At 35.0% G+C, this 26,679-nt stretch overlaps 1 protein-coding gene across 4 annotated transcripts in view; it reads right to left on the minus strand.

The window, feature by feature from the left end:
* The window catches only part of LOC134247152 (putative aminopeptidase-2), a 62,287-nt gene that overhangs the window by 25,741 nt on the left and 9,867 nt on the right, over positions 1-26,679 (minus strand). For 3 of the 4 annotated variants that reach the window (XM_062729486.1, XM_062729485.1, XM_062729487.1), the window contains 37 exons: positions 25,835-25,948; positions 25,379-25,513; positions 24,989-25,054; positions 24,652-24,717; positions 23,950-24,137; positions 23,503-23,600; positions 22,965-23,101; positions 22,130-22,333; positions 21,730-21,806; positions 21,443-21,553; positions 20,804-20,971; positions 18,757-18,897; positions 18,334-18,415; positions 17,090-17,643; positions 16,659-16,817; positions 15,880-15,997; positions 15,370-15,490; positions 14,884-15,038; positions 14,138-14,251; positions 13,541-13,675; positions 13,110-13,175; positions 12,904-12,969; positions 12,334-12,512; positions 11,757-11,854; positions 11,158-11,291; positions 10,463-10,518; positions 9,844-9,991; positions 9,253-9,329; positions 9,032-9,142; positions 8,573-8,740; positions 7,702-7,842; positions 7,002-7,083; positions 5,984-6,537; positions 5,351-5,506; positions 4,894-5,011; positions 4,534-4,654; positions 3,537-3,691 (listed from right to left, as the gene is read on the minus strand). In XM_062729486.1, coding sequence (XP_062585470.1) covers positions 3,537-3,691; positions 4,534-4,654; positions 4,894-5,011; positions 5,351-5,506; positions 5,984-6,537; positions 7,002-7,083; positions 7,702-7,842; positions 8,573-8,740; positions 9,032-9,142; positions 9,253-9,329; positions 9,844-9,991; positions 10,463-10,518; positions 11,158-11,291; positions 11,757-11,854; positions 12,334-12,512; positions 12,904-12,969; positions 13,110-13,175; positions 13,541-13,675; positions 14,138-14,251; positions 14,884-15,038; positions 15,370-15,490; positions 15,880-15,997; positions 16,659-16,817; positions 17,090-17,643; positions 18,334-18,415; positions 18,757-18,897; positions 20,804-20,971; positions 21,443-21,553; positions 21,730-21,806; positions 22,130-22,333; positions 22,965-23,101; positions 23,503-23,600; positions 23,950-24,137; positions 24,652-24,717; positions 24,989-25,054; positions 25,379-25,513; positions 25,835-25,948 — 5,373 coding nt within the window. Of the gene's footprint in view, positions 1-3,536; positions 3,692-4,533; positions 4,655-4,893; positions 5,012-5,350; positions 5,507-5,983; positions 6,538-7,001; positions 7,084-7,701; positions 7,843-8,572; positions 8,741-9,031; positions 9,143-9,252; positions 9,330-9,843; positions 9,992-10,462; positions 10,519-11,157; positions 11,292-11,756; positions 11,855-12,333; positions 12,513-12,903; positions 12,970-13,109; positions 13,176-13,540; positions 13,676-14,137; positions 14,252-14,883; positions 15,039-15,369; positions 15,491-15,879; positions 15,998-16,658; positions 16,818-17,089; positions 17,644-18,333; positions 18,416-18,756; positions 18,898-20,803; positions 20,972-21,442; positions 21,554-21,729; positions 21,807-21,908; positions 21,925-22,129; positions 22,334-22,964; positions 23,102-23,502; positions 23,601-23,949; positions 24,138-24,651; positions 24,718-24,988; positions 25,055-25,378; positions 25,514-25,834; positions 25,949-26,679 lie in introns of those variants that run through there. The other variant, XM_062729489.1, reaches the window with a different exon arrangement.

A 26,679-nucleotide genomic window follows, 5' to 3' on the forward strand; every position in this document is an offset into this window, starting at 1 on the left:
GTTTAGTGGGCCACTCCCACGGATGAATGGGGGCTGCTGGAGGTGCACGCTTGAACTCCTGACATCCTGAGCATGCTTTCGTGATCCTCTCTATATCAAGATCGATCCCGGGCCACCATACCACACTTCGAGCTAATGCCTTCATCTTCACTACTCCAATGTGACCTAAATGAAGCTCCTTAAGTATGTGATCCCTAAGCTTTGTTGGAACAACAACTCTCATTCCCCACAACAAACATCCATTGTGAATTGTTAACTCGTCCTTACGCGTAAAGTAGGGATACAAGTCCTTATCATCTGCTTTGACCGAAAAGCTCCATCCATTCATGGTATAACCATATACCTTCACAGTGACAGGATCACGTCCAGTTTCCTGTCTAATACGGTCACTGGTGATTGGTAATGTTTCAAATTGTGGTAGGTACATCAAGTCAATATCTTGATAATCATCATCAGATTCACAGTCAGACAGTGGTAGCCTCGATAAGCTATCTGCATTTCCATGCGCTTTGGTGTTTTTGTACATAATGTCATAATCATACCCTGATAAAAACAGAGCATATCTCTGCATGCGTGCTGCTGTTGTAACTGATACACCTTTGCTGGGGCTGAAGATGGACACAAGAGGGCCATGATCCGTCAATAAAGAGAAGTGTCTTCCATAGAGGTATGTGTGAAAACGTTTCACACCCCATACTATCCCCAGAGCCTCACGATCTATCTGTGAATAGTTCCGCTCTGCTGACGACAATGATCGAGATGCATATGCTATCGGTCGTTCTGATCCGTCATCCATGACATGGGATAATACACACCCTAAACCATAAGGTGAAGCATCACATGCTAATCGCACCTCTCGCTGTGGGTCGTAATGAGTCAAAATCTCATCAGAGGTAATAAGCTGTTTGACTTCAGAAAATGCCTTGTCACATTCGCTAGACCAGGACCACTTTCGGCTCTTTGACAGTAACTGGTGTAGCGGGTACAAAAGACTTGAAAGGTTAGGCAAAAATCTGGCATAATAGTTAACAATGCCCAGAAATGATCGCAACTCTGAAACATTCTTCGGCTTCGGCGCACTGACAACTGCTTCAATCTTGGATTGCGTTTTGTGCAGACCCTCACAGTCTATTTCATGTCCACAATAAGAAACACGTTCTCTGAAGAATTCACACTTATTCAAGTTCACACGCAAGTTGTATTCATCCAGGCGCGTTAATACAGCTTCCAAATTCTTCAGGTGTTCTTCCTCAGATGAGCCCGTTATTATCATATCATCAATGGTACATTTGACGCTGGTGAGACCCTGTAAGACTGTGTCGATGGTCCTTTGCCAGATTGCAGGAGCTGAGGCCACACCATAAACTAAACGGTTGTAGCGGTAGAGTCCTTTCTCTGTATTTATTGTCAATAAGTTGCGCGACTCCTCATTTACTCTCATTTGTAGATATGCATGTCGTAAATCTAACTTGGTGAATCGCTTACCACCTGCGAGTGCTGCAAAAATGTCTTCAATGCGGGGCAGCGGATACTGATCGATTTCAAGAACAGGGTTCAGTGTCACCTTGAAATCACCACATATGCGCACATTTTTATCAGACTTGATGACAGGGACAATAGGCGTTGCCCATTCGCTGTAGTCCACCTTGGTTATGATACCATCTCTGACTAGTTTGTCCAGTTCAGCCTCGACCTTAGGCTTGAGGGCATACGGTACTGAGCGGGCTTTACAGAACTTTGGTTTAGCGTCCGGCTTTAAGTTGAGTGTAGCTTCAATACCCTTAACCGTACCTATGTCACTCTGGAAAACTGAACGATGTTTTTCCAACATGTGTTTTAAGTCCGCTTTCACATTATCAGAACAAGTGTCTGAAATCTTGTCTGTCACACACGACATGGACTTGATGGACGGCCAATCGAGTGAAATCTGCTGAAGCCACTCTCTTCCGAAGAGCGTTGGTCCTGCCTTCTGCATCACGTACAAGTCTAGATCCTTTTTCTGGTTGTTGTGACTCACATTTACACGTGCCACTCCACAAGGCTTCAAGATTTCACCAGTATATGTCTTTAAACACATATTTGATTCAGGTAAGTTCTTAATCCTTCCTGGAAAATACTCACAGAACTTTTTCTTTGACATCACGGAGACTGCTGCGCCCGTGTCGAGTTCCATATCAACATCTACACCGTCAATGTTTGTGTTGACTACGATTGCTCCAGAATGAGTCTTTTCAACTGAATTCACATCTAATGATCCAATGAGATTCTCACTCCAGTCCACATTGTGTACCTCCTTTGTTTTCCTACATGCCTTTTTACAATGTCCAATTTTTGAACAATTATAGCACTGTTTGTCTTTGTAATAACACTGACTTTGATCATGAGCTGTACTGTTACAACGGAAACATTTCTTTGAATTCGTACCTCGTTTCACCTTAGGCATGTTGGGTTGTGGCGACCTTACTCCAGTTCCAGCAGAGTGATATCCCTTTTTCTGTCTCACCCCTAGCTTGTTTACCATTCCAACGTATTTGGACTGCAGCTCGGTTGCATCCTTGAATGCGGTCTCCATAGCCTGTGCTATCTGCGTCGCCTTCTCTAATGTCAAGTCTTTTTCTGCTAACAGTTTATTCTGAATTGCCTCGCTCCGAAGGCCACAAACTAATCTGTCACGCAGAGATTCGTTCAGACTGTCTTTAAATGCACAATGTTCTGACAATCTTCTAAGATCCGCTATATAGTCTCTAATAGACTCACCTTCCCGCTGGTCCCTTTTGTAAAACCGAAATCTCTCGGAGATTACTACAGGAGGGGGGTTCAAGTGATCACCAAGGATTTTCACGAGTGCGGCATATTCCACGTCTGCCGGTTTAGTCGGTGCTGTCAAACCTCTCAATAACTGGTAAGTCTTACCCCCTATGAGGCTTAGCAATGCGGGAACTTTTTTTCCTCCTTGACATCATTGCACACAAAATACTGGTCAAGGCGCTCACTGTACGAGTTCCAGGTTTCGACATTGTTGTCGAAGATGTCGATACGACCAATGGCTGCGAATTTTGCCATCCTGAACGATCCTCGTCGCCAATGTTATGTCTTTTTAGACAATGGGTTCGGACACAGTCAAAACACGTTTGCTCAACAGCAGGTTGCCATTTTGGAACTATTTTATTGTATCATTACGCAACTGTTACAGTATTACAAAACACAGAACCAACAAAAGATTATATAATTCCGGATAACAATATCAGCTTAACCAAATCATAACATAACTCTTTAACAAAAAGTTACCAAAGACCTCTTATCGATTCAGAGATTAAATAGAGTGGTATTTTACATAGCATTGTATGTACCCTTATCAGGCAAATAACAATTGTGAAAACAACTTCTGAACATTGTACAAACAAATACTTAGAATTTCAATACATCCCCCCCCCCTCCAAACCAACCAAAAAATTACAAAGCTCAATGCCACATTTTCAGCCGAGGTCAATGCCACATTCTCAGCCAATCATTAGACGTTTACCAGACCAGTGTACCTGGTGTCCCAGTTCGTGGGTGATAACCACGGTGACCCTTTGTTTGTTACTCTCAGAGGACATCACCGGATCATACAACATGGCCGTCTCTCTGTACGTAATCAAGCCCCAGTTCTCCATAGCACCAGCGGCAAAGTCAGGAATAGCAATCATGTCTGTAAATAAAACAAAGTCAGGAATAGCAATCATGTCTGTAATTAAAGACAGCAGAAAGGGTTAGATAGGGACTTGAACCACTAACCTCTAAACTGTCAACATGCGAAAGTCATTGTCCTATATGTACTTTGCAGATTGCACAAAATTTTCTCATATGATTTCCATACAAAGAACTTGGTTCACTTTATGCATAAAATGGCCCTGTACTTATATCAATTAATTAACTATCACACTCTTTCCCTTTTCATACATCAAAATAAAGTAGACACTTGGTGCTTTCATTTTCTATACTGAAATTTCTTTTTGAGAATCCAGATATTGGAAAACAGTCTTTGAGAAATTGCAATGTTCTTGAAATTTGCAGAAAACATGCATATTTGACTACCTTCAGCAAAGAATTAAAAAATATAAGCAAAGCCCACGATTCAAAAAATAAACCATGTTTTTTTATCTTCAGAAACAGATCTTTCATTATGTATTTGCATTTTTTGGATCAGAGGTTGTGCTCTATGTAAAATATTGAAAAAAAAACTTCAACTTTAGGCCATTTTCAAACGAATTTACAGGATATGAGGAAAATGACGCATTTTATGAAGCATTATACAATGACAAGGGGAAAATTACATCATAATTAATAGATATGTTGTCACCAACACTCCAAGTGATAAATACTGCATTTGCAACCTAAACAGAGCAGTTTTGATTTCTCAGAAATTCTCAGAACCAAATAAGGACCAAAGTGGCTCTTGCTCTCTTGCATACCTTTTTGATCTGTTTAGCAATACTTGACCTATTATGAACTTCTGAATCATTAAAGATTTGGGAAGTATAAGACACAAACCTTGTTTTTTGAGTGGGAAGGGAATGTTAAAGTATTCTTCATAGAAAGTAATGGTATCCACTCCTACATCTAAAGCAAACTCCGCTTGATGAATAGCTTCAGGTCGTGACCAGGCACCATACTACAACAGTGAGGTAAAGAATTCACACTCCTGTAGGAACTTACAAATACTTAGTAACTGCTGGATTCTTGTAAATGAAGTAACTTTTACTGTGTTATTTTTGGCCCCATCACACTTGCAAATCATTTTGCCAATTTTAAATTTGACCACCATTGTATATTTATACATACAAATTAAGCATTGTAACCACAACAATTCCTTTGTATCTCAATTAATAACAATTTGAAAATGTAACCAACCAAAATGCCATTAGGAGTTTCCTTGGAAATGTTTTTAAAGTCACAGACAATAAAACAGGCTAGATAGGTAGACATTGGAACAGATTCTTCATAAACATCGGCTAACAATCCATTGGCTCTATAATGCAAAATGACAATCTTGTAAAATATATGTACATGAATTTAAATAAAAAAGAATTGGTGAGATGCGCTTCCAATTACTATATACAAGGTTATTTTCGCCACACTTTATTTTTGCACTTTTAATCTTGCAAACTAGTTTGCCCCGTCTTAAATTCGCCCTGTCACACTTTTGTTTAAGAAATTATACTGTTTTCTTTGAATTCGCCCCATTTTAAATTCACTCAACCTTGGTAAGGGCGAAAGGGTCGAAAATAAAATGGGGGCAAAAATTTCCCTGTATACAGTATATCTTTAATTTTCACAACACAAGAGCAATGATGCATAGGATTTTAACCTATTCTCTGTTCTTATATTCCTCATGTTGGACAGTGAAATCTTCTCAGGCTTTCTAACGAGGGTGACCTTGAACTTGGCCTTCATGTCAGGTTCGTCGAAACATGGGAAGGATTTTCTGGCATCCACAGGTTCCATCTGAGTCGTGGCCATGTATCTGAGAGAACAATTAATGAAAATTTTATTCCCTCCTAAATGCTACGATAACAACACTTAGATCATGGTTAAGCAAAAGCTGTAATGCATCAATTTGAAAACAGTTACTGTGGTATCATCAAAACTCATGTGGGAGCAAATTTTTATGCATTGCTTTAATTTTTTACAGATTCCTGGGGTTCACTCTATCTACAAAAGGAAATATGACATGGATATCCTAGCTAGTATATTACTTTGGGAGGATGTGAATTCATGGATGAAGGGTACCCACAAATTCCAAGTATGTTAATTGAGTCACCCCAAAAATCTAAGGATTCCACAGTATTACAGTTTAATTAAGATACTAATTAAAAAGTCTTTTATAATAACTTTACTGTTAACTCTATCATTATAAACAAATTAGGGACTTACAAATCACTGCCCTTTCTACAGTAACATTTCTATCAACAGTATCATTATGATCAAATTACAGACTTACACATCACTGCCCCCTCTTTTGTAGGTGCTGTAGTACAACCCCACTAAGTCATCCTTCAGGGGCCCCTGGAAGCTCATGGAGACTGTATAGTTAATCCCCTTCTGTAGACTCTGCCCCAGAAGTATGATGAGGAACTGGCGCTGTTTATCCTCCTTCAGCCCACTGACCGTGACGGCGGCACCACTGACGTTGTTAGTTACTTTCACACTGCCCTCAGCTATCGTCAGTTTGTTGATATGCAACGTGACATTATTGGTATTTTCAACGACACGGACGTCAATATCGACTTTGCCACTGAAGGTGAAGTTCTCGGGACTGGGCTGGTATATATCTGGGAAGAGCTCCAAGGTATATAACTCTGGTAGGACTGAGCGCGGTAGCCTGACATCATTAAGAGTTGTGTCCCCTGACACAGCTGATTCGTCCAGCCATTTCTCTATGATGTGGTAATATTTAGACATCCAATCAATGTTAGCTGTGGTTTTCTCCATGATCTGATCAAAGGCTCGAGTCCCAGAGCCCATATCTGGGTACTTCAGCTTAAAATCTCTCAGCTGAAAATAGGAACCATTATGATATTACTTTACAGCGTACTGTAAACCAACTATTATTGGTGTCATTTTTTATTCGCAATTCGTCAGTTTGAAATCAATCTGGGATGATTAATTCTCTACAAATACTAAGCAAAATGATTGGTTCGTGGCGATTAATATTCGCGAGTTAATGTTGGTCAAGGAACTCGAGGGGATATTTCTCGCACACCAATAAAACATCGTTTACAGCTTATTGCCAAGTGGTTCTTCTGTTCATTCAAAATCTATGATTTTTCTATTTTAAATTCCTCATTCCATCATAACACAATTTTCTCAAGAGAGGAAGGAGAATTATGACTTAACAGGCTCTGGATGTAATTTCACAATAGATTATTATTTCATAGAAAAAAAAGGGGGTATTACAATAAATGTACAATTCCAACATACAAATGTACAATAAACATAATTAAAGAATCTTTACTCACTTGCTGCAGGTCTTGTTCAGTGTTAAATGTATCTAGAACTCCATTTAGAAGATTCTTCAGAGCAAAAGAGGATTCTCCATACCTAAAGTGGAAATTTTAGCCAGACGCAAATTTAGCAATGTGTCCTTAAAAATCGGTATTTTATTTTTAGTGAGATGCAATTTTTAGCGATTTTTAAAAGGTCACTAAAGAAGTTATTACACATTAAATGCAATTAATTTTTAGCGACATTTAATTTTAGCGATCTTGGTAGCCTCGCTAATAATGCCAAAATTAAATCCTCACTTAAAATTCTGCTTATATGGTAGCATAGCATAATATTCCATTAATTCTTTTATTTTTTTTCAGTTGCATACTTCATTTCGCATTCTAATCTTTTTCTTCACTGGTTATGTCAATTTTATATATTAACCCCTTCATGAATTCTTAAATTCAATTACAGGTAAATATTCATAAATCTAAACTCTGCATGTAAACAATCCTGGATTTGTTGATGTCTGCCTTTTGTCCTTCTTGTATTTATTAATCATGTTAATGCTTAATATCTAGTTATTAATGTTAATTTACAGCCTCATTAGCAAATTCCATGGCATACATGTTGACATAATAATTTTGAACTTTGTTGTGAATTCAGTCGGATTTTGCATGCAATCTGCGTAAATGGATATAAAATGAAACACACACTTTTACAGAAACTTACATTCTCAGCAGCTGATCAAAATTAGATTTGACAAAGTTCCAGGCCAGGTCTCGACCAATGGTATTGCGCGACACATAAATGATAACATAAGTTCCATCTTGTCTGCGAACTTCTGAGGAATTTAGCGACAAACTCAAATATCTGAATATGAAATATGTATGAAATATTAAAATTTGTAGTTTTTTTCAGTGCAAGATTAAGTTACACAATCTACATGACCTATGTGCAAGGTCATGATTTTCTCAAAAACAAAATTTTCACGTAATTGTATTAAGATGTATTAAGGACATTCATATATAATGACAAACCATGAAATCTACATATTAGGGATAAATAACACAAACAAACAAACTTTTTTCAGAAATCCGAAATACCGGTAATTCTCATAGATTTACATTTAAATTGGTAACCTGAATAATGTTTACTAAGTAAAGTGGGAGAATTTTATAAGATTTTGTCATTAGGTTAAAAATTGTGCAAAATTTTGTATGGAATTTTATATATAGAAAGCAAAACAATAAGTCTCAAATCTAAGCACCAAGGAAAACCTACGATTTCTTTACATTTCAGGGATTTATTATTTATGTCATTTCAAATCAAAATCAGTCAAAAAAAAATGAATACTGTATACAGGGTTATCCCCCCCCCCCCCCCCCTTGTGTTATTTTCGCCCTTTTGCATTTGCAGTTTTGCTCATTTACAATTTTAAATTCACCCGGTCATAGTTTTATTCAAGAAATTATACTGTTTACTTTTAATTTGCCCTGTTTTATATTTACCCAAATGAGGGTAGTGTGAAAGGGATGAAAATAATATGTAAGCAGTATATGTATACAGTACCCCCCCCCCCCCCCCTCTCTCCGTCTCTTACTTGCTGAGTATCCAGGTCTGTTTTGTACAAGCCAGTGCCCCCATTAGAGTCCGCCTCTCGGCCGCTACATTAGTGTCTTTATACTGCTGGTAGGCAAAGTTCCACTCCGCCTCTCCCCCCTCCTCAATCGCCGTGCAGTAAACGGTCGACTTCAGATCTGGGTCCACTCTGTTGTACAGTGTGTCAATAATTTTTAAACAACTCTTTATGCAAGGATTCAACAAAAACTTACACATTTTCATATACATGTACAAGGTTTAATTAATTATAATTTCATTCACAGGATGAAAAAAATCAAATAAACTCTGCAAAATATCTACTTGAAATGAAATGTTCTGTTGAAATTGATTCAAGTAAGGAATGGATTTTAAAATGTTTGACAAGTAAAATTATAAATTGCTTTACTGTTAGCCTAGCTTCTCTTTGTATATTAATTTTGTGCATTATAAATTATGGTACCTCTTGTTAATGGGTTCCTCCATCCATTGTTGGTACATCCTCAGAGATCCTGAATTACAGCTCTCTATACCATACGAACATGCCTCCTTCACCAATAGTGACCTTGTGTATCTATATACAAGAAAAAATACCTTTATGTACTAAATACATATTTTGATAAATATTGATATTAAATAGTGATTTATCTTTTTTTTTTTTGCAAAGATCTGGAGTGGACTTACATTTCCAGGTGCCCAGATCCTGAGTTGTCCATTCCAAGTTTATCATATGGAGATTTTATAAGTTTCTTCATGAAGTTCTATAATGACAAATACTGTAGATCACTTAATTTTCGCGACACCTTATTTTCGCGAGATAGTCATTGACTCTTTATAAGCGAGACAAAATTTTCACGAATTGTGGTCATTGCTCTATATAATCTTAAGGAATTCTATTATACGCGAGAATGAAATTTTCGCGAGCATACCGTCTCGCGTTATTACGCGAAAATAAAGTTCTCGCGAATAAAAAGTGATTTACAGTATATCTTAATCTATGTTCCTGTATTATTGACATATATCTGTGAGTTTCTTGACCTTCTTTAACTTGCAAATATTTATCACTGCAAGCCTTTTATTTGGCTTTATTTGTAAAGAGAATGGTAAGGAAAAATAAATGTTATGAATTGATTTCAAACTGCTGGTTTGCAAATTAAAGTGACATAATTATATAAAAATCGGTTTACAATATTCCCTCCTGTATCTTTGCAGTGAATAATTAAGGGTACTTGCTTTGCATTGGAAGAACAGGCTGCATACAAATCATGGATTTACCTTGAATTTTCCATACAGATTACTCCTGGCTAGCATCTTCTGTACATAAGACAACTCTTTTCGCGCCGCGTACCAGGGGACATAATCCGTCTCAGACCCCAGGTACTCCACCATCTTCAGAGCGATGTCCATATCTGTATCTCCAGATCTATCCAACAGTTAATGAATATTTCAGGTGACTGTGTGTTCTTTTTTGTTTTAGTAAAAATTGTAATTTACTTTAAATCAATTATTTTCAACATGGAGCATAGTTTGAAGCATTATGATTGCATGGCTCCAGCTAGGGAAATTGATTTCATATAGATCAAAGTGGAACATCATAACGCAGTATAGTCTCTCAACATTTCTTGGTAGATATGAACTTATGGGTCTCGATCTCCACTAAGCACAAGCCAATGCAAAATTACCACCCCTCCCAGTTTCTTTTTTACAGAACAGTCATGTAGTTCTCCTTATGTGGCGCAAAATTAAGGGGCATTATTTAAACATTCTTTTTCCTATTTAATGTATGAATTTAAAATGTCATCTTATAGAGACCTTTACAAAGAATTGTAAAACAGGCAATTTAAACATAAAAAATCCCATTGGACAAATAGTCCATGTGCTACAAAAAACTTACTTTGCAAGTGCCCAGGCATCATTAATTAACTGTCCTCTGTTAATTACATGAATGCTCTACAATATAAAGATAAAGTCTGCTTAACACAATTCCTTTCTAATTTTTTCAGGAAAAAGCATTTATAACAATTTCACTGAAAACTCCATAAAACTTAAAATCATCCATCTCAAAACGGCCAGCTTCTGCCTCTTTAAATATTTGTTTGTTTTTTTTTTGTTTGTTTGTTTGTTTGTTTGTTTGTTTTTGAAAAAAAAAGATATCAATACAATTTTCTTATATTTTACATCTAAAGTAAAACAATTTAACAGCAAACACCAAATAGCTTAAAATAAATTAATTCTTATAGAGAATGGATTTTCAATCCCTGTAATGTGACTAATGTCAATGATGTTTAGAACTTAACGGATAAAACAAAACATGCTTAAAACAAAGCAAAATTGTGTGTCACTGGCACTTTGAATTACACATGGTTTACTTTAATTCAGCCCCATACAGTAAAGCACGCAGTAAAATTCAAAGCAAAATTGACCATCCTTGGCACTTTAATTTTGTTATTACCATGTTTTATTGAAATATTCAAGACTGACAATTAAAACTGTTATAGTTATAGAGTCTTCCTACCAGCGTTTTAGTTTACCTAAAGATCCTACCAGCATTTCAGTTTACCCAATGAATCTACGAGCGTTTCAGTTTACCTGATGATCCGTCTTGAGCTGTTGTATGAGCCTCATCCAGTTTTCTCTGTCGTAATTCACCCTATAGTAGCCATACTGCTGAACATTACCCAGAATCCAATCGTTACCACTGATAGTAGTCTGTGCTGCAAACTCTGTCAAAAACAGGTTTTTTTCATTTCACTACCGTAAATCTGGAAATGTTTACGTCGATTTTATTTTGCGAATCTGGGTCAAAATGCTGTTGCATAATTTTTACGTTTCAAAATTTTGCGAATGACCACTTGTTTCTTTACATTTTCTTATTGTTGAATTATTTTTAAGAACAATATTTTTGCGAATGCAATGAACTCGCAAATTTGCTAAAAAATTATCTACAGCAAAAATTTCCAGATTTACGGTATTTAATTTTTTTTCAGAAAAATTACCGGTAACAGATAATTTATAAAGACTTTGGAAGAGTCTATTTTCCTGAATGATGAGCTAATAAATTCTTTATAGTATGCTTAGACATTTATATTTTGCCAACTTTCAAAACTTTTCATGGGTTCTTTACATGCCTTGATTGAAAAAGTTTATAAACTAGTGAAGGTTAAGATATAAAGTTAAGGATTCCATACCATGCATCGCTGTGTTGAACCATTGAGCGTTCCTCCAGTTCTGGTTGAAATTGGCCTGGGACTTTGTTGTGTAGGTAAAGGGAACTTCCCACAGGTATCTATCATTGTGAGAAAAAAAACATCAATATATTCACAGGAGTCTGAAGTTTTTTTCATAGAAAAAAAATCCGGAAAATAAATTTCCACCCTCAACTAAAATTTTAGTTATTAAGGGTGGGAAATTTTTTCCTGATCTTGGGGTTTTTTTTACGAAAGAAACTTCATACTCCTGTGATGTAATATACACTGTACAAGCCATACAGTTGCACACCATCAGTTTCTTCAATATCATGCTGAAAAACACTAAAAAATTTTGCCCCCCCCCCCTTTTATTTTCACTACTTTGATCTCATCGCATAGTTTTAAAAAAGGCAGCAATAATAGTGCCAAGGCAAAATTTTAAACTAGGATAAATTGTTTGCAAGTGTGAGAAGGCAAAAAACGTTTATACTGAAACAGTATCCTAATGTAATGTTACATGATGAATTTAAAAAAATACAAAATAAATTACAGTCTCTGGAAAACCAAATCAACGCACCCAAATGTAGAGTTGTACTTGAGGGGATCCTTGGCGGTTGGGTTTTGAAGGAAACGCTTCTGCTGAACTTTGACCTTGTTGTTGGCAATGGTTACCATGACTACTGGATAATTCATCTGTAAAGTCCAAGTGTCCATGATCTTCTTGACATCAGTGGTTCTTCCCTCCTGTCGGGCTTGCTGTGATCATATTGAAATGGAAAATCACAATTAAATTAGAATACTGTAAAATCATTTTTATTTGTAGGAGTTGATGTGCTTAGGTAAGAAATATTTTGTCTGTAAATGGGGACTTGATTATGTTGCTAACTTGTATCAACTGAAGATTCAATTGATTAATTTGTAGTCGAATTGTGCTTGGGGATGAAATTGTGTGGAAGAGCTTGACATACAAAATCTACAAACAATGGTTCCCCACGAACATCGATGATTTCACAGCATTGTAAAGTAATTTTAAATAGTTTTCTATCCATCCCCTTCTTATACACAGAACATAAGAAAATGACGAAAGATATTGCACTTCTTAATAATTATCTCTGTAATTAAATTCACAATGACATGTATAAATAACCTGTGACATGGCATTCCACAGGTCATCATGGGCAGCATTCCCAAACTTCTTATTATTAAGGTACAGCTGAAAAGAGGGTAAAAGCGAGTTAATTTAATATAAAAAAATAAATTACTTTTTTCTGATCAAACTCTTTTAGAAACAGATGTACTAAAATGATTATCAAAGTTACCCCAGATATATCTAATTAATTATAAAAAGTTTACCGTCAGGCCCTTCTTGAACGTTTCATCTCCAAGGAACCACTGCATCATCCTAATGATGGAGCCACCCTGAAAAATCATTTTAAAACAATGTATTTCTGAAGAATACAAAATCAGGGTAAAATATTCAAAATTTTATCACATTCACTTCTCAGAATACTCTGTCTTCTCACGCAGCAAAATAATGAGCACACTGTTAGTAAATTATATTCATAGATCATTTCACCACAGCTGAAACATAAAAAAATTAACCCCCCCCCCCAAAAAAAAAAATCAAAATGTACATTTATTGCTCTCCATCATTTTTTTCTAATATTAAAACAAATGCTCTGACATGAAATTCATATTTCATCAAGATATATAGCTAGGAAACATAGATACATACTTGTACATTCATTCATAATATAGAATTTTATTTTTATATATCAATCTACCTTGGAATAAGAGATTGTGTCAAATATCTCATTAATCTGGGCAGGGTTATAAACTGGGGCATAGATTGGATGGGAAGAGACCAGACCATCAAAACTGAAAGCTGCCTGAACCTCTGCTACTGTAAACTGCTCAAACTGAAAGTAAAAACGTTAAATTTCAGTAAACTGCTCAAACTGAAAGTAACAATGTTAAATTTACAGTAAACTATTAACTTCTCAAACTGAAAGTGACAATGTTAAATTTACAGTAAACTGTGAACTGCTCAAACTGAGAGTAACCATGTTAAGTTTACAGTACATTGTTAACTGCTCAAACTGAAAGTAACAACTGTAAATTGCTCAAACTGAAAGTAACCATGTTAAGTTTACAGTAAACTGCTCAAACTGAAAGCAACAATGTTAAATTTACAGTAAATGTAAACTGCTCAAAGGGAAAGCAACAATGTTAAATTTACAGTAAACTGTAAACTGCTCAAACTGATAGCAACAATGTTGAATTTACAGTAAACTGCTCAAACTGAAAGTAACCAATTCAATTAACAGTAAACTGTAAATCATACAAACATGACTGTGGGCAAAAGACACTAAATAGGTTACCATTTTCCATTCTGGATATTTTTGATCAGCTCCAAGGTATTCCACAAAGGTTGCAAACCCTTCATTGAGCCAAAGATCATCCCACCAAGACATAGTAACAAGGTCTCCAAACCACTAAAAGAATAAAAAAAATTAAGTCAATTTACCTTAAAGCAAATTACCTACAAGCAACTTTTATTACATTTACCTGTAACTTCATTACATTCACCTGTAACTTCATTACATTTACTTGTAGCTTGATTACATTTAACTGTAACTTCATTACATTTACCTGTAACTTCATTACACTTAACTGCAACTTCATTACATTTAACTGTAACTTCATTACATTTACTTGTCAATTCAGCATATTTACTTCTTTCTTCATTACATTTACTTGTAACGTAAGTACATTTACCTGTTACTTAAGTAAATTTATGTGTAACTTCAGTACATTTACCTGTAACTTCAGTACATTTATCTGTAACTCCAGGGGCCCATTTTACAAAAGAACTTAATACTAAGACCAAAAACTTCAGATTATTGTAAAATTTTACAAAATGAATAATTCTCTTTGAAATTGTCTGTGTAAAAATATCTTACCACATTCTTTTTAAAAGGTTTAAAATAATTTTCGATATAATGTTAATTAAAAAGTTATATGAATAATTAAACTTGCTCTTAAGTCGTAAGTCCTTTTGTAAAACGGGCCCCAGTACATTAACCAGTAACTTCAGTAAATAAACCTGTAACTTAAGTACATTTACCTGGTGAGCAAGTTCATGGGTAATAACTGTTACCACTCTCTGTTTATTTATTTCTGAGGACACGCCTGGCTGATACAACATGGCTGTCTCTCTGTACGTAATCAAGCCCCAGTTCTCCATAGCTCCAGCCGAGAAGTCTGGGATAGCTATCATGTCTGCAACAAGAAAGTAGTATTTAGTAACAGCTGAGCTTCACCATATTGTATCATAATAATACTTACAAAAACTTGTTTTCACCTTTAACCAAATTTGCCAAAAAGCAACCTTGGATGAAGGGGATTCAAATTCAAATGAAAGGTCATGCCCTCTTTTAATAAAAGCTGATTAATTGCAAAAACTCAAATAGTAAAAATCTGGTGGAGTTTCTCTCTCTTACTAACTTCCTGACTCTCTGGTCTATTTTTCACCTGTAAACACTCTTCCTCTCCCTTAAAACCCTTGAATTAAAGAACACCACTTAACAATAATCTTTCCACTAGTCAGTACCTTGTTTTGGGAGAGGGAATGTAATGCCAAAGAACTCCTCATAGTACGTGATGGTGGACATCCCCACGTCTAAGGCTAGCTCTGTCTGGTTGTAGGCCTCCTTAGTTGACCATGCTGAATACTGCAAAATATTTAAAATGACTGAAAACTCAGACATACAGCTGGATGATGGACAATTATTTATATTCAGAAAAAGCTCAGTTGAGACTTTGGCACATTATGAGCTGAAAAAATGGTTTTATTTTTTTTTATCACCAGTTTGCTGTTTTTAAATACAGATTTTGAGTTTAGGACTTCAAATAATTTTGAATTTAAACAATGACATGAAATTTTGTTGCTTTAACCTGTGGCCATGTGTCTGTCATTGAATTGCCATAACCGAAAACAAAAGATTTATACAGTATACAACATATGTGGCTAAAAAGCGTTGTTTAAAAATGAAGACTGAAATAGCTTTACGATAACTATTGTGTTGGCTATAACAATTAATTAATAATAAAATCATCTCACGGTAATGTTGTTCTTGGTTATTCCTGTTCTGGGAACAAAGTCGCAGATGATAATACAGACGAGATACGTGGACATTTTTTCCGACACCTGATAAATATCTGCAACGTAACCATCAGGTCTGAAAAAAATTAAAAACATTAGATATTTTAAGTTTCAGTCTAAACGTTAGAATAAAAGTTTAAATTCAAAACTATTTATAAAAGTTAACTTAAACTTTAAAATAAAAACTTTTTTATACTGTATTTTATCCAAGACTACACCACTTTTAATTTAGTTAACTTAAACTTTAAATTTTTTTTACTGCTTTTGTTTTGTTTTTTTTTTTTTTTGTGACCACTGTACAATGTATGATGACTTTTTTATACTGTATTTTATCCAAGATTTCCTGAATCTGCACCATCATTCCATGGTGCACCAAAAATTAACAACAAAGGCTTTTTACTGTGCTACCTAAAAGTACACTGTAAAACTTTTATTCGTGTGCGAGAAATTTTATATTGAGTTTCAATATTAACCTTCTCCTACTCTCAAACTTTAATTGCTGTGAATTAACATCATCTTTCATTGAGTACTAATGTAGAAAATTTCTCTGCTGCACATTTTATTCATTAATAGTCACAGAAAGATTTTAAAATGACAAACTGCTTTTAAAAGTTCTGGTAAATAGTGCTTTGTTTATAGCAACACAAAGAATTCAATTCTAATACCGGTAATTATTTCTTTCAAACAGTCAGTTACGAAAGCGCTTTCCCCATAACCTTATTTATGACATACAGTACCTGTTCGTATCTTTCTGTACAATTGGCATATTAGACAGGGAGATTTTTTCTGGTTTTCGCAGCAGAGTCAGCTTGAATTGCGCTTTCATATCCGGCTCATCAAAGCAAGGGAAAGCCTTTCTCGCATCTGTGGGTTCCATTTGTGTAGTCGCCATATATCTATAAATAGATCCATGTTTCCTGTCTATCCACAGAAATACACAATGAAATAAACCCTTTACCATTCAGACAAGACAAAATCAAAATTTTTAAGAAAATTACTGTGAAATGAACAAGTTTAAGAAAATACTCTAAAATCACTTATATTTGTGTTCTCCAATGCCCATTAACCAAATTCTTTATTCCTCTAACAAAGAAAATTTAGACTCCTCAAAAATAAGTGAATTTACAGTAGAATACACAAACGTGAATCCTGTCCTCTGAAATCTTACACAGTATCATCTCCGCGTTTATAGGAACTGAGGTAGAGCCCTTTGAGATCATCAGTCAGATCTCCCACAAAATCCATCTGCACAAAGTACTTCTGTCCCCTCTGCAGCGATCCGTCCAGGTGAATAATCAGAAAATATCGATCCTCGTCCTCCGCCTGTCTTACGAACCTCGGAGAAGCCAAATTAGGATTCTGATTCGATACCGCAATGTTAGAAATTGTCAGCTTGTTCTTATGCATGGTGATGTTGCTAGTGGGATCCAAGCAGTCGATGCTGATTTTGACGCGGCCTCGGAATTTAAATTGCGTGGGATCCGCCGAGTAGATGTCAGGAGTCAATTCGATCTCGTACAGGGTGGGGATGTTAGATCGAGGCAAGCGGACATCCGTGAGTGCTTTTTCACCTGAGGAGGACGTCACCTGTTCGAGCCACTTTTTGATGGTGTCGTAGTTTCTGTCCATCCATGCCTTATTGGCTTTTGTATTTTCTATGGCCTCTTGGAAAGCTCTTTTACCTGTTCCAAGGTCTGGATGAGTTCTCACAAAGTCTTCAAGCTTCAGACAGAAAATAATTTTTAAAGGCAAAGAAAATATAATACAGCAAAACTTGTCCAATCTTTACAACATTGGTTCCAAAGAAATTGGCTGGATTAAACAACAATCGCCAACATATCTGAAATGAACTTAAAATGAACACTGTATCAAATAGGCAAGATTTCAGAATACACAATTTCAAGTTATAAACTTAAAAGTATAAAACAGATCACCAACAGTTTCACAGTAAATTTATTTTGTAGTATTGCTGAGAACTGTATCAAATAGGCAAGATTTCAGAATACACAATATCAAGATTATACTAGTTTCACTGTAGTATTGCTGAGTGCTTAATATGAGAATTTCATTATGTTGAAAAAAACTTTAATACCTGTAATTAACAGAAATTTTCATGCTTCTTTTAATTTTCATTATGATGATTTATACATTTACACATTTTGAAATTATTAAAGGGATTTAATCTGAAAATGAGATCAACTCGAAATCTTAACAACTCTTTTTTTTCAAAGTTTACTTGAAACACAGACTGCTTCTTTTAGTTTGGTCCTACCTGTTTGATTTGATGCTTTGTGTTTAAAGAGACCAATGCACTGTTGAATTTAAATGTTTCTCAGTATCATAGAAGCAATCGCTATATTACAGAGGAAATAAAGAATGTGATCTGTCTGTTTGGACAGTTTGGACATGTACCTGTTTGAGTTGATGCTTTGTGTTAAAAGACTCTGTGATTCCCTTGATTAGTGTGGGAAATTTGAAAAAGCTGCTTCCAAATCTGAAAATGTTAACAAATGAATAATTATGTTACTGTAAATCACTTTTTATTTGCGAGAACCTTATTTTCATGTAATTAAGCGAGACAATGAGCTCGCAAAAATTTTATTCTGGCATATAAAAGTGTTCCTTTGGATTATATAGAGGAATAAAAACAATTCATGAAAATTATGTCTTGCTTAAAAAGAGTCACTGACTATCTCGCGATTAATAAGGTGTCGCGAAAATTTAGTGATCTACAGTTGTAGACAAGATCAGTAAATACAAAGCATGAATATTTTTTTTTTTAATTAATCGTTTAATTTTTTTGCACTTTTTTGGTTAAAACCTCTTCGTACTTACTTCTCCCTCAGAATATCCCAGTTTTCTTGCATAAATTCCCAGGCAAGATATCGTCCAACCGAATTCCTCGATACATAAATGATGACACTGGTCACGTCTTGGCTGCGAATTTCCTGTGGATCCATGCTTAGCTTCAGATAACTGAAAGCAGAACCAAATCAGCTTTAATCCATTTCCTTCTCCAAGTTTGATACATATCAATATAGCTTTAAAAACTTAAGGGATGGTACATTATTGAGTTTATGACAGAAGTGCAGGTTTATAAATTCATATCCATTGGCAAGTAAATATTACTAAAAATAAATTTGAAATGACTTCTAACATTGCCTCAGCTATTGAGTAATTTATCTAACATGCACAAGAAGACAACAGATGTTTTTTTCTACAAAGTGAAATCATGATCAAGGGTGAATGCTCTTGAGAAGTGTATTGGGGATGATGTAAAACTCATTGAGTAACTATGCTTTTGACATACATGTTAACTCTACCGATTTAGGCGGGGTTTTTTTTCCCGCCTACCGATTTAATTCAGAAAGTACAAAATCATGATCGCAATCCATTTTTGAAGCCACTCTCATAAAATCTGCATGCGTGATTTGACTCAGAAGCATACAAACGCTTTTTTGTATCGATGTGTACATAGAATTCAAGCACGAATTTGACAACGACAACAGCACAAGATTACCAGTGATTACATTGGTTACGATAAATTTAGTCAACATCACTGCCATGAAAAAGGAGATACAGCTTTTAATAATTAGATGAAAACGTTTGGCATCGTCTGTAAAAGCACAGGAGCTCACAATTTTATCAATAAATTCAATAGAAATCACTCGATTGACCAAGCCATGTGGCACATCTCTACTTTCGTTTTCGATCATCGCGGGAAATCTGATTTATATAACGAAAGATAGGAACTTGTTTTAGATATACATGTAGTTTAAACCATGCCATCATTTGTTTTGTTTTACAACTGAATGAACATTCTAGGCTATATTGGCAAAGATCACTCTTCAAAAGGCTAAGTTAAACAGCCAATCCAAGCAAAATGATGAGCATGAAAAATATTTGAATTTGTACAATTTATGTCAAACTTAAGGTATTTCTGTCTTCTTCTTTGCAATTGATATTTTTATTTATTGTAGGTTTCATTTAAGGCTTTGTAGGTTTCATTTAAGGCTACATACATGTATATATTACTTGAAATATGTCGGTAATCCAAGCGTAAAACAACGCACGCGCAATGCTACCACTTTTGAGGTCTGAATCTCCCTATTTTTCATCACAATAGGTTAACATGTATGCTTTTGAACAGATCAGGCCATCAGATCAAGTATGAAATTTATTTTTGATTTATGTATCTAAAGACAGCCTCAAGGAAACACTTTTTAACTTACTGTTTGTAAATCCTTGTTATTGAGGAGGGGCCCAAGGAAACACTGATTGAGGATCCACATGTTTTAGAGATTTTAGACTTTCTGATTGAGGTGAACGATTTACATGTAAACTTACAGATTGAGGATCAAGGTTTTAGAGGAGTATTTCACACACACTAAGCAATTAAGGATCCATGTTTTGGAGGAGCATTTCACACTTACTGATGGAGGATCCATGTTTTGGAGGAGCATTTCACACTTACTGATGAAGATCCATGTTTTGAAGGAGCATTTCACACTTACTGATGAAGATCCATGTTTTTGAGGAATTTTTCAGACCTTCTGCTGGAGGATTAAGGTTTTGCATGAATGTTTCAAACCTACTTATTGTTAATCCATGTTTTAGTAGAACATTTCACACTATCTGATTGAGGATCCAGGTTTTTGAGGAAAATTTCACACTAACTGATTGAGGATCCAGTTTTTTGAGGAACATTTCACACTTGCAGATTGAGGATTTAGGTTTTTGAAGAGCATTTCAGACTTACTGATTAAGGATCCAAGTTTTTGAGGAATGTTTCAGACTTACTGATTGAGGATCCAGGTTTCTGAGGAATGTTTCAGACCTACTGCTGGAGGATCAAGGTTTTTGAGGAATGTTTCACACTTACTGATTGAGGATCCAGGTTTTTGAGGAGCAGGCTAGAGCTGATAAGAGGAGTAATTTCTCTGAGGCTACAGTGGTAGTCTTGTACTGAGAGTAGGCAAATTCCCATTCTTTCTGGCCCCCTTCCCTTATACCAGTACAGTAGACAATGGTCTTTATGTCTGGGTCTATCCTGTTAACAAAGACAAAGAGTGAACAACCACCCCAAGATCTGGTAAAAAATGCATAGCTAGAAAATACATCTGGCTCCAGGCTTCAGGGCCACAAAATTGAGATGAGCTCACTTTTGATCTCAGTCTTATATTTCAAAAAGGATAAATAGTGGAAAAGTGAGACTGAGATCAAAAGTGAGCTCTTCTCACGATCACAGTCTCACTTATCCCAATTTCATTTTGCAAAAGCGAAACTGAGATCAAAATATGAGTTTGTCCAAGTTTCATGAACCGGAGCCTGGATTTACAAGTGTAAATTAAAGTTATATCTCATTTCACATGTTTCAAGACTATATATTTGTATGAAAATCTCTTGAAATCAATATTCTGAAACAAAACAACGATGTACGAAACAGGTAATACATGCATGTCAATTCAAAATTTTGGTGCAAAATAAAAAAAAGTTTTTTTTCAACTGGGTGGGTACTAACTTGTTTTGCTGAGGGTCCTCCATCCAGGCCTGATACAGATTGTTGGCTTGTGACATACAGGATGACACCCCATACCCACAGGCAGCACTCCCCACCATGGTACGCAGCAGCCTGAAAAACAGAACAAAAATCTTATATTTAGAAATCCTTCTCTCATCTTATAATATGTGTACTGCTTTAACTCATGTACTCTCAAATACATAAACATTCATGAAAATATTAGTCTAGTACTCAAAAAAATCTGCAAAAAAAAAGATTTGAATTTATTGGACAGAATGCTGGCTTACGTTTCAACGTGTGTGGAGTTGGAGTCATCCAGTGTTAGCTTCTTGAAGAGATTGTTTAATTTCTGTTTCATAAAAGTCTACAAAAAAAAATTATTAACATGTTTATAAATTCATCCATTATAATTTCTTGTCATCCTAGTTATTCTACCAAATATTAATCCAATTTATAAATAAATCACCTGGAAATCCCCGAACACCTCATTTTAATTCAATAATTTCTTGTAATCTGGTTATACAAATATGGCAATTATGAAAAATTGGCACTTTATTATTATAAAAAATCATTTTTAAAATGCTACCAAAAGCACCTCATTTTAATTCAATAATTTCTTGTAATCTGGTCATACAAATTTAATCCTTGCTAAAAATTCTGCTAATACGGTATTTATAAATAAATCACCTGGAAATCCCCGAACACCTCTGTATCCCCGAGCATGTCTGACAGATAAGCTAGCTCACTAATGGCGGCCCTCCAGGGGACATAATCAGCCTCGGAGTCCAGATATTCCAGACTCTGTAGGGCCACATTCACTGTGACCTCCCCCGCCTTTAACAGGTTCCACACATCATTGATGATCTGGGCTCGATTCAGAAGAGGAATTCTCTGTTAATAATGGAAAGAAAGCATTTACATTTATGTAAGTTAAGAGGAGTTTTATATGTAACTGTTAATGTACCAAATTCATTTAGCATCAAAAACTCTCATAAATTATGCCTTAGATGCATTAAATAAATCATCTTTACTATAAAACAACTTTTATTAGTGTGTGAGAAATGACCACGAGTTTCACAGCTTTCCAATTTCTCTAACTTGCAAATTTTATTGCTGTAAACCATTCAATTTGCTGTGTGTTTGTAAGAAAGTTTCCTCAATCATAAACATCAATCATTGCAAAAAGAAATCAACTTTCTTGCAACTTGTGTAATTAGTCGTTAATTTTAATGTCGCGTTATTGTAAAGTTCCAAGCTATAATAACTGTAGATTCCTTATTGCACGTGGAAATATTTATTGTGTAATTTCACAAAACCCATCACTCGCAAAATAAAATTATTTGATTATATTTCATGGTACTGAAATCTACGTAAAATCTTTTGATTAATCATCCATTTGCAAATAAATATTCGCGATAATAAGAACTCGCAAAAAATAAGGAATTTACAGTAGTTCAATTTAACTGATGTTCATGAAATGTCAGTCCTGAAGTATTTTTTAAGCTCAGCATTACAGGATTACCTTATGTTCTTGTTTAAGTTGTTTCATCAGAGCCATCCAGTTAGCCTCCTCATAGTTAACTCTGTAAAAACCGTACTGGTGGACATTACCCAGAATCCAGGCATCCTGCTCTGTTGGATAAGAGCTACCCTGAATGTCTGGAAAAAAGGTTTTTATCAAAATAAACATGTATATTACGGAGAAAGTTTTTTTTTCAAACTTTTTCCTCTGGAAAATGTACATTTTTAATGGAACCACAAAATAAAGTCCCTGAATTGAAAAATTAATTTTACAAAATTGTATGGAGGTAGTTTTTTTTTTAACATTTTCTCTGGAAAATGTACAGTTTATGGAGACAAATATTAAAGTTTTTATTTAAAAATTACTTGCTATTAAAATTGTCAAGTAAAAAGAATATTTTCTTTATGCATAAATTCTTAATTTGTTTTTTTTACAGATGATTAAGTTCTCTATGCAATCAACTTTTTCTTGGAGAGGGGGGGGTGTCTTTATCCAGCCACTAGCCAGAACTTTTCACTGTAACAAAAAAATTCCTTACCATTTCCTGTCCCCATGATCCACTTAACATCTGCATCTGTAACACTGAAACTTGAATCCCTGCTGGTTTTGTAGGTGAATGGAATTTTCCATATGTAACTGGGTAAGAGAACATATAACTGGTTACACCTTTTTTGATTGAAAGAAACACACTAGCTGTTTTAAACAGCATGTTATAATACCTAAAACAAACTTCAATTTGTGTGTGAACATTGAATTTTTGTGTATGAAAATAATACAGTTTTAACAAATTCATGAAAAATGTAGCAATTCTTAAACCCAATAAATCCTGTTTCTGTTCAGGGATGAAAACCTTAATCTGTGCCAAGAGAGCAGCTTTGCTCTTGTGTTTAATATGATTGTATAAAAAAATATCTGCATGAACTTCACTCCTTGTATACCATGTCTACCCTTAAAGTACATGTACATAACACTCTAGATCTCTTACTTGAACTTGGAAACAAACTGCCTGGGGTCAGTTGAGGGGTCGTTGACAAGGAAACGCTTCTGTTCCACATGGACGAGTCCATTTGAACTCTTGAAGACCTTGACGACAGGATAATTCATCTGTGTGATCCAGGTGTCCATGATCTCCTTAATAGTGGCGGGTAATGTCTTACCCTCCCTCCGAGCTCTCTATAATGGGTAAAATAAAAACAAGGTACAAATTACTTCAAATAGATACAGTTGAACTTTGGTATCTTGAACTCCAATATCACGAATACCATGGATATATCAAAGTGATGTGGAAATCCCAACCACATATTCTTTAAGTATTTAACCTTCGATATCTCGAATCCTTGGATATCTCAAAGTTTTTTCTCAGTCCCATCAGGTTTTGAGATAACAAAGTTTGATTGAACTTTGTTCAGTGTACATGTTACTTATTGTATTTAAAATACCTGTTAATTACAAAATTAATAGAGATAAGTTGTATATGACTTGCTGGATTATCTTTTGAACCAAAGGAGGTCACTGTGACCTACTTTAATTTCAAAAATTAATTCTTTTAGAAGTCGGAGAACATTTCAGTAAAATCATACAATATAAATACTAAACATATTCATGCTGTCATATTGCCATGTCTAACAAACAATTACATCAGTCTACAAAACATTATGACTATTTAATTTAAAGTAATTCTGCTTACCGAATCTAAAGCAGTAAAAAGGTCATCATGGAAAGCACTGCTATATTTCTTCTGTTGCAAATAATCCTGAAACGAAACATTCATAAAGTACGGAATATAGAAGAGGTCATGCATAAACACACATTTGATGTAAAATATAGGAACCAATATGAATATGAAAAGAAAAAAAAAGCCATATTGCTTTAACATAAAACTCATCCCAGATTTTTCCAGAATATGCATGCAGATATGGATTATGAAGAATATTTACAAATGAACATTTTGTAACAGCAAACATTAAATGCTCAAATGCATAAAACAGATATGAAAACTGAAATATACTCATACAATTTTTTACCTGGAGACCTTTTAGGAATGTCTGTTCACCCATGAAGAATCGGAGCATTCTGATGACAGAGCCACCCTGCAAGCAGAAAAAGATTTTTATAACTTAAAATTTCAGATCCTCAGAAACACATCTTACGAAACACTGTTAATCTCTTATTATTCGTGAGAACTTTATTTTTATGTGAATATGCAAGACCCTCTGCTCACCAAAATTTCATTCTCTCATATAATTCTACTACATGTGTTAAAGATTATATATGAAAATAACCAAATTTCATGAAAATTTTGTTTTGCTATTAAACAACAAACAAAATTCTCGTGAAAATGAAGTGTCACAAAAATTAACTGATCAGCAGTATTTAAAATAAATTTTTAATCCGAAGTATCATTGTGATTTTGCCTTCTGGTAGCTGATATCGTCGAAGATTTCGTTGATCTGGTCGGGATTTGACACGGGTACGTAGATAGGGTGAGAGGTCGTCAGACCGTCCTTGTTAAAGGCCCGGAACATCTCTGACACTGTGAACAACTCCATCTGCAAAAGGATTTAGAATTCCTACATAGTATAAGAAGATTACCATCATTAAGCATCTACTTATAAAGCTAACATCTCTTGAAAATTAAACAACAAATCTACATGAACCCACATTTGGGCTCCAGGGTCAAAAATCCTAGATGAACCCATTTTTGATATGTCTAAGTAAGACTGAGATCAAATGTGAGTTTTAACTTTATCTTAGTTGTATTGCCCTGGAGCCATAACTCAATACGATTTCACTTAGAAAAGTCATAACATTGAAGAATCTTAAATTAAGTTTATCCTCATAAACTTGCTTTGTAGATCATCTCAACTTACGATCTTCCATTCAGGACGTACATAGTCTGCTCCCAAGTATTCAATGAATGTAGCAAAGCCTTCGTTGAGCCATAGGTCATCCCACCACTGCATGGTAACCAGGTTACCAAACCACTGTAATCACAATTCATTTAGCATTATCCACTCTACACAAGTATATTACATTTATTACATTACATTTTACAAAGGAAAACCTTCTGTAGTTGTTTGATGCAAATTATTTCACACATTTGTCACCTTTTTTAAAACTTCTGACTCTGCTATAGGACATTTAGCAGTAATTCACCAGCAACAAAAATACTGTGAAATCACGAACTTTCGTGGGGGTTTAATTTTCATGGTTTTTAAGGTATGAAGAGACCTACAAATTTATCCATTTTTTGAATTTTTTCACATATATATTACTACTGAACAATTCTTCAACCATGAAATTAGGCCATTCCAAGTTTTTTTCTATGTTTAGCGTCCACGTGCGCCTTGGTTTTTGACACCCCATATAAGAAAAAACACACAATATCAGGAGTCCTGAAATTGAATAATTAAGTCGAAATTATTGAATTTTGTCAATTTCTCCAAATAATTCTGTACTGTAAGTTATATTAGGTGTATTTTGAGCATTTAATCCCTTGTTTTTGCTTAAGAATAGATATTTCTTCTATTAAAGCAGTTTATTTAGATCAAATCATTTGAAGGGCGTCATTTTTATGACTTTTAAGCCTGTGTTTTATGTTTTGGCTTGTGTGTTTTTTGCGAATAGGTAGGTAGGTTTTTGAAAGATGGGTGGACGCTAAACAGAGAAAAAAACTTGGAATGGCCTTAAATCCCCACAAACCAATATATTTTCC

This window comes from Saccostrea cucullata, unplaced genomic scaffold (assembly GCF_032062105.1).
Source record: "Saccostrea cucullata isolate Sc308-1 unplaced genomic scaffold, CSIRO_AGI_Scuc_v1 ctg103, whole genome shotgun sequence".
Taxonomy (NCBI): Eukaryota; Metazoa; Mollusca; class Bivalvia; order Ostreida; family Ostreidae; genus Saccostrea; species Saccostrea cuccullata.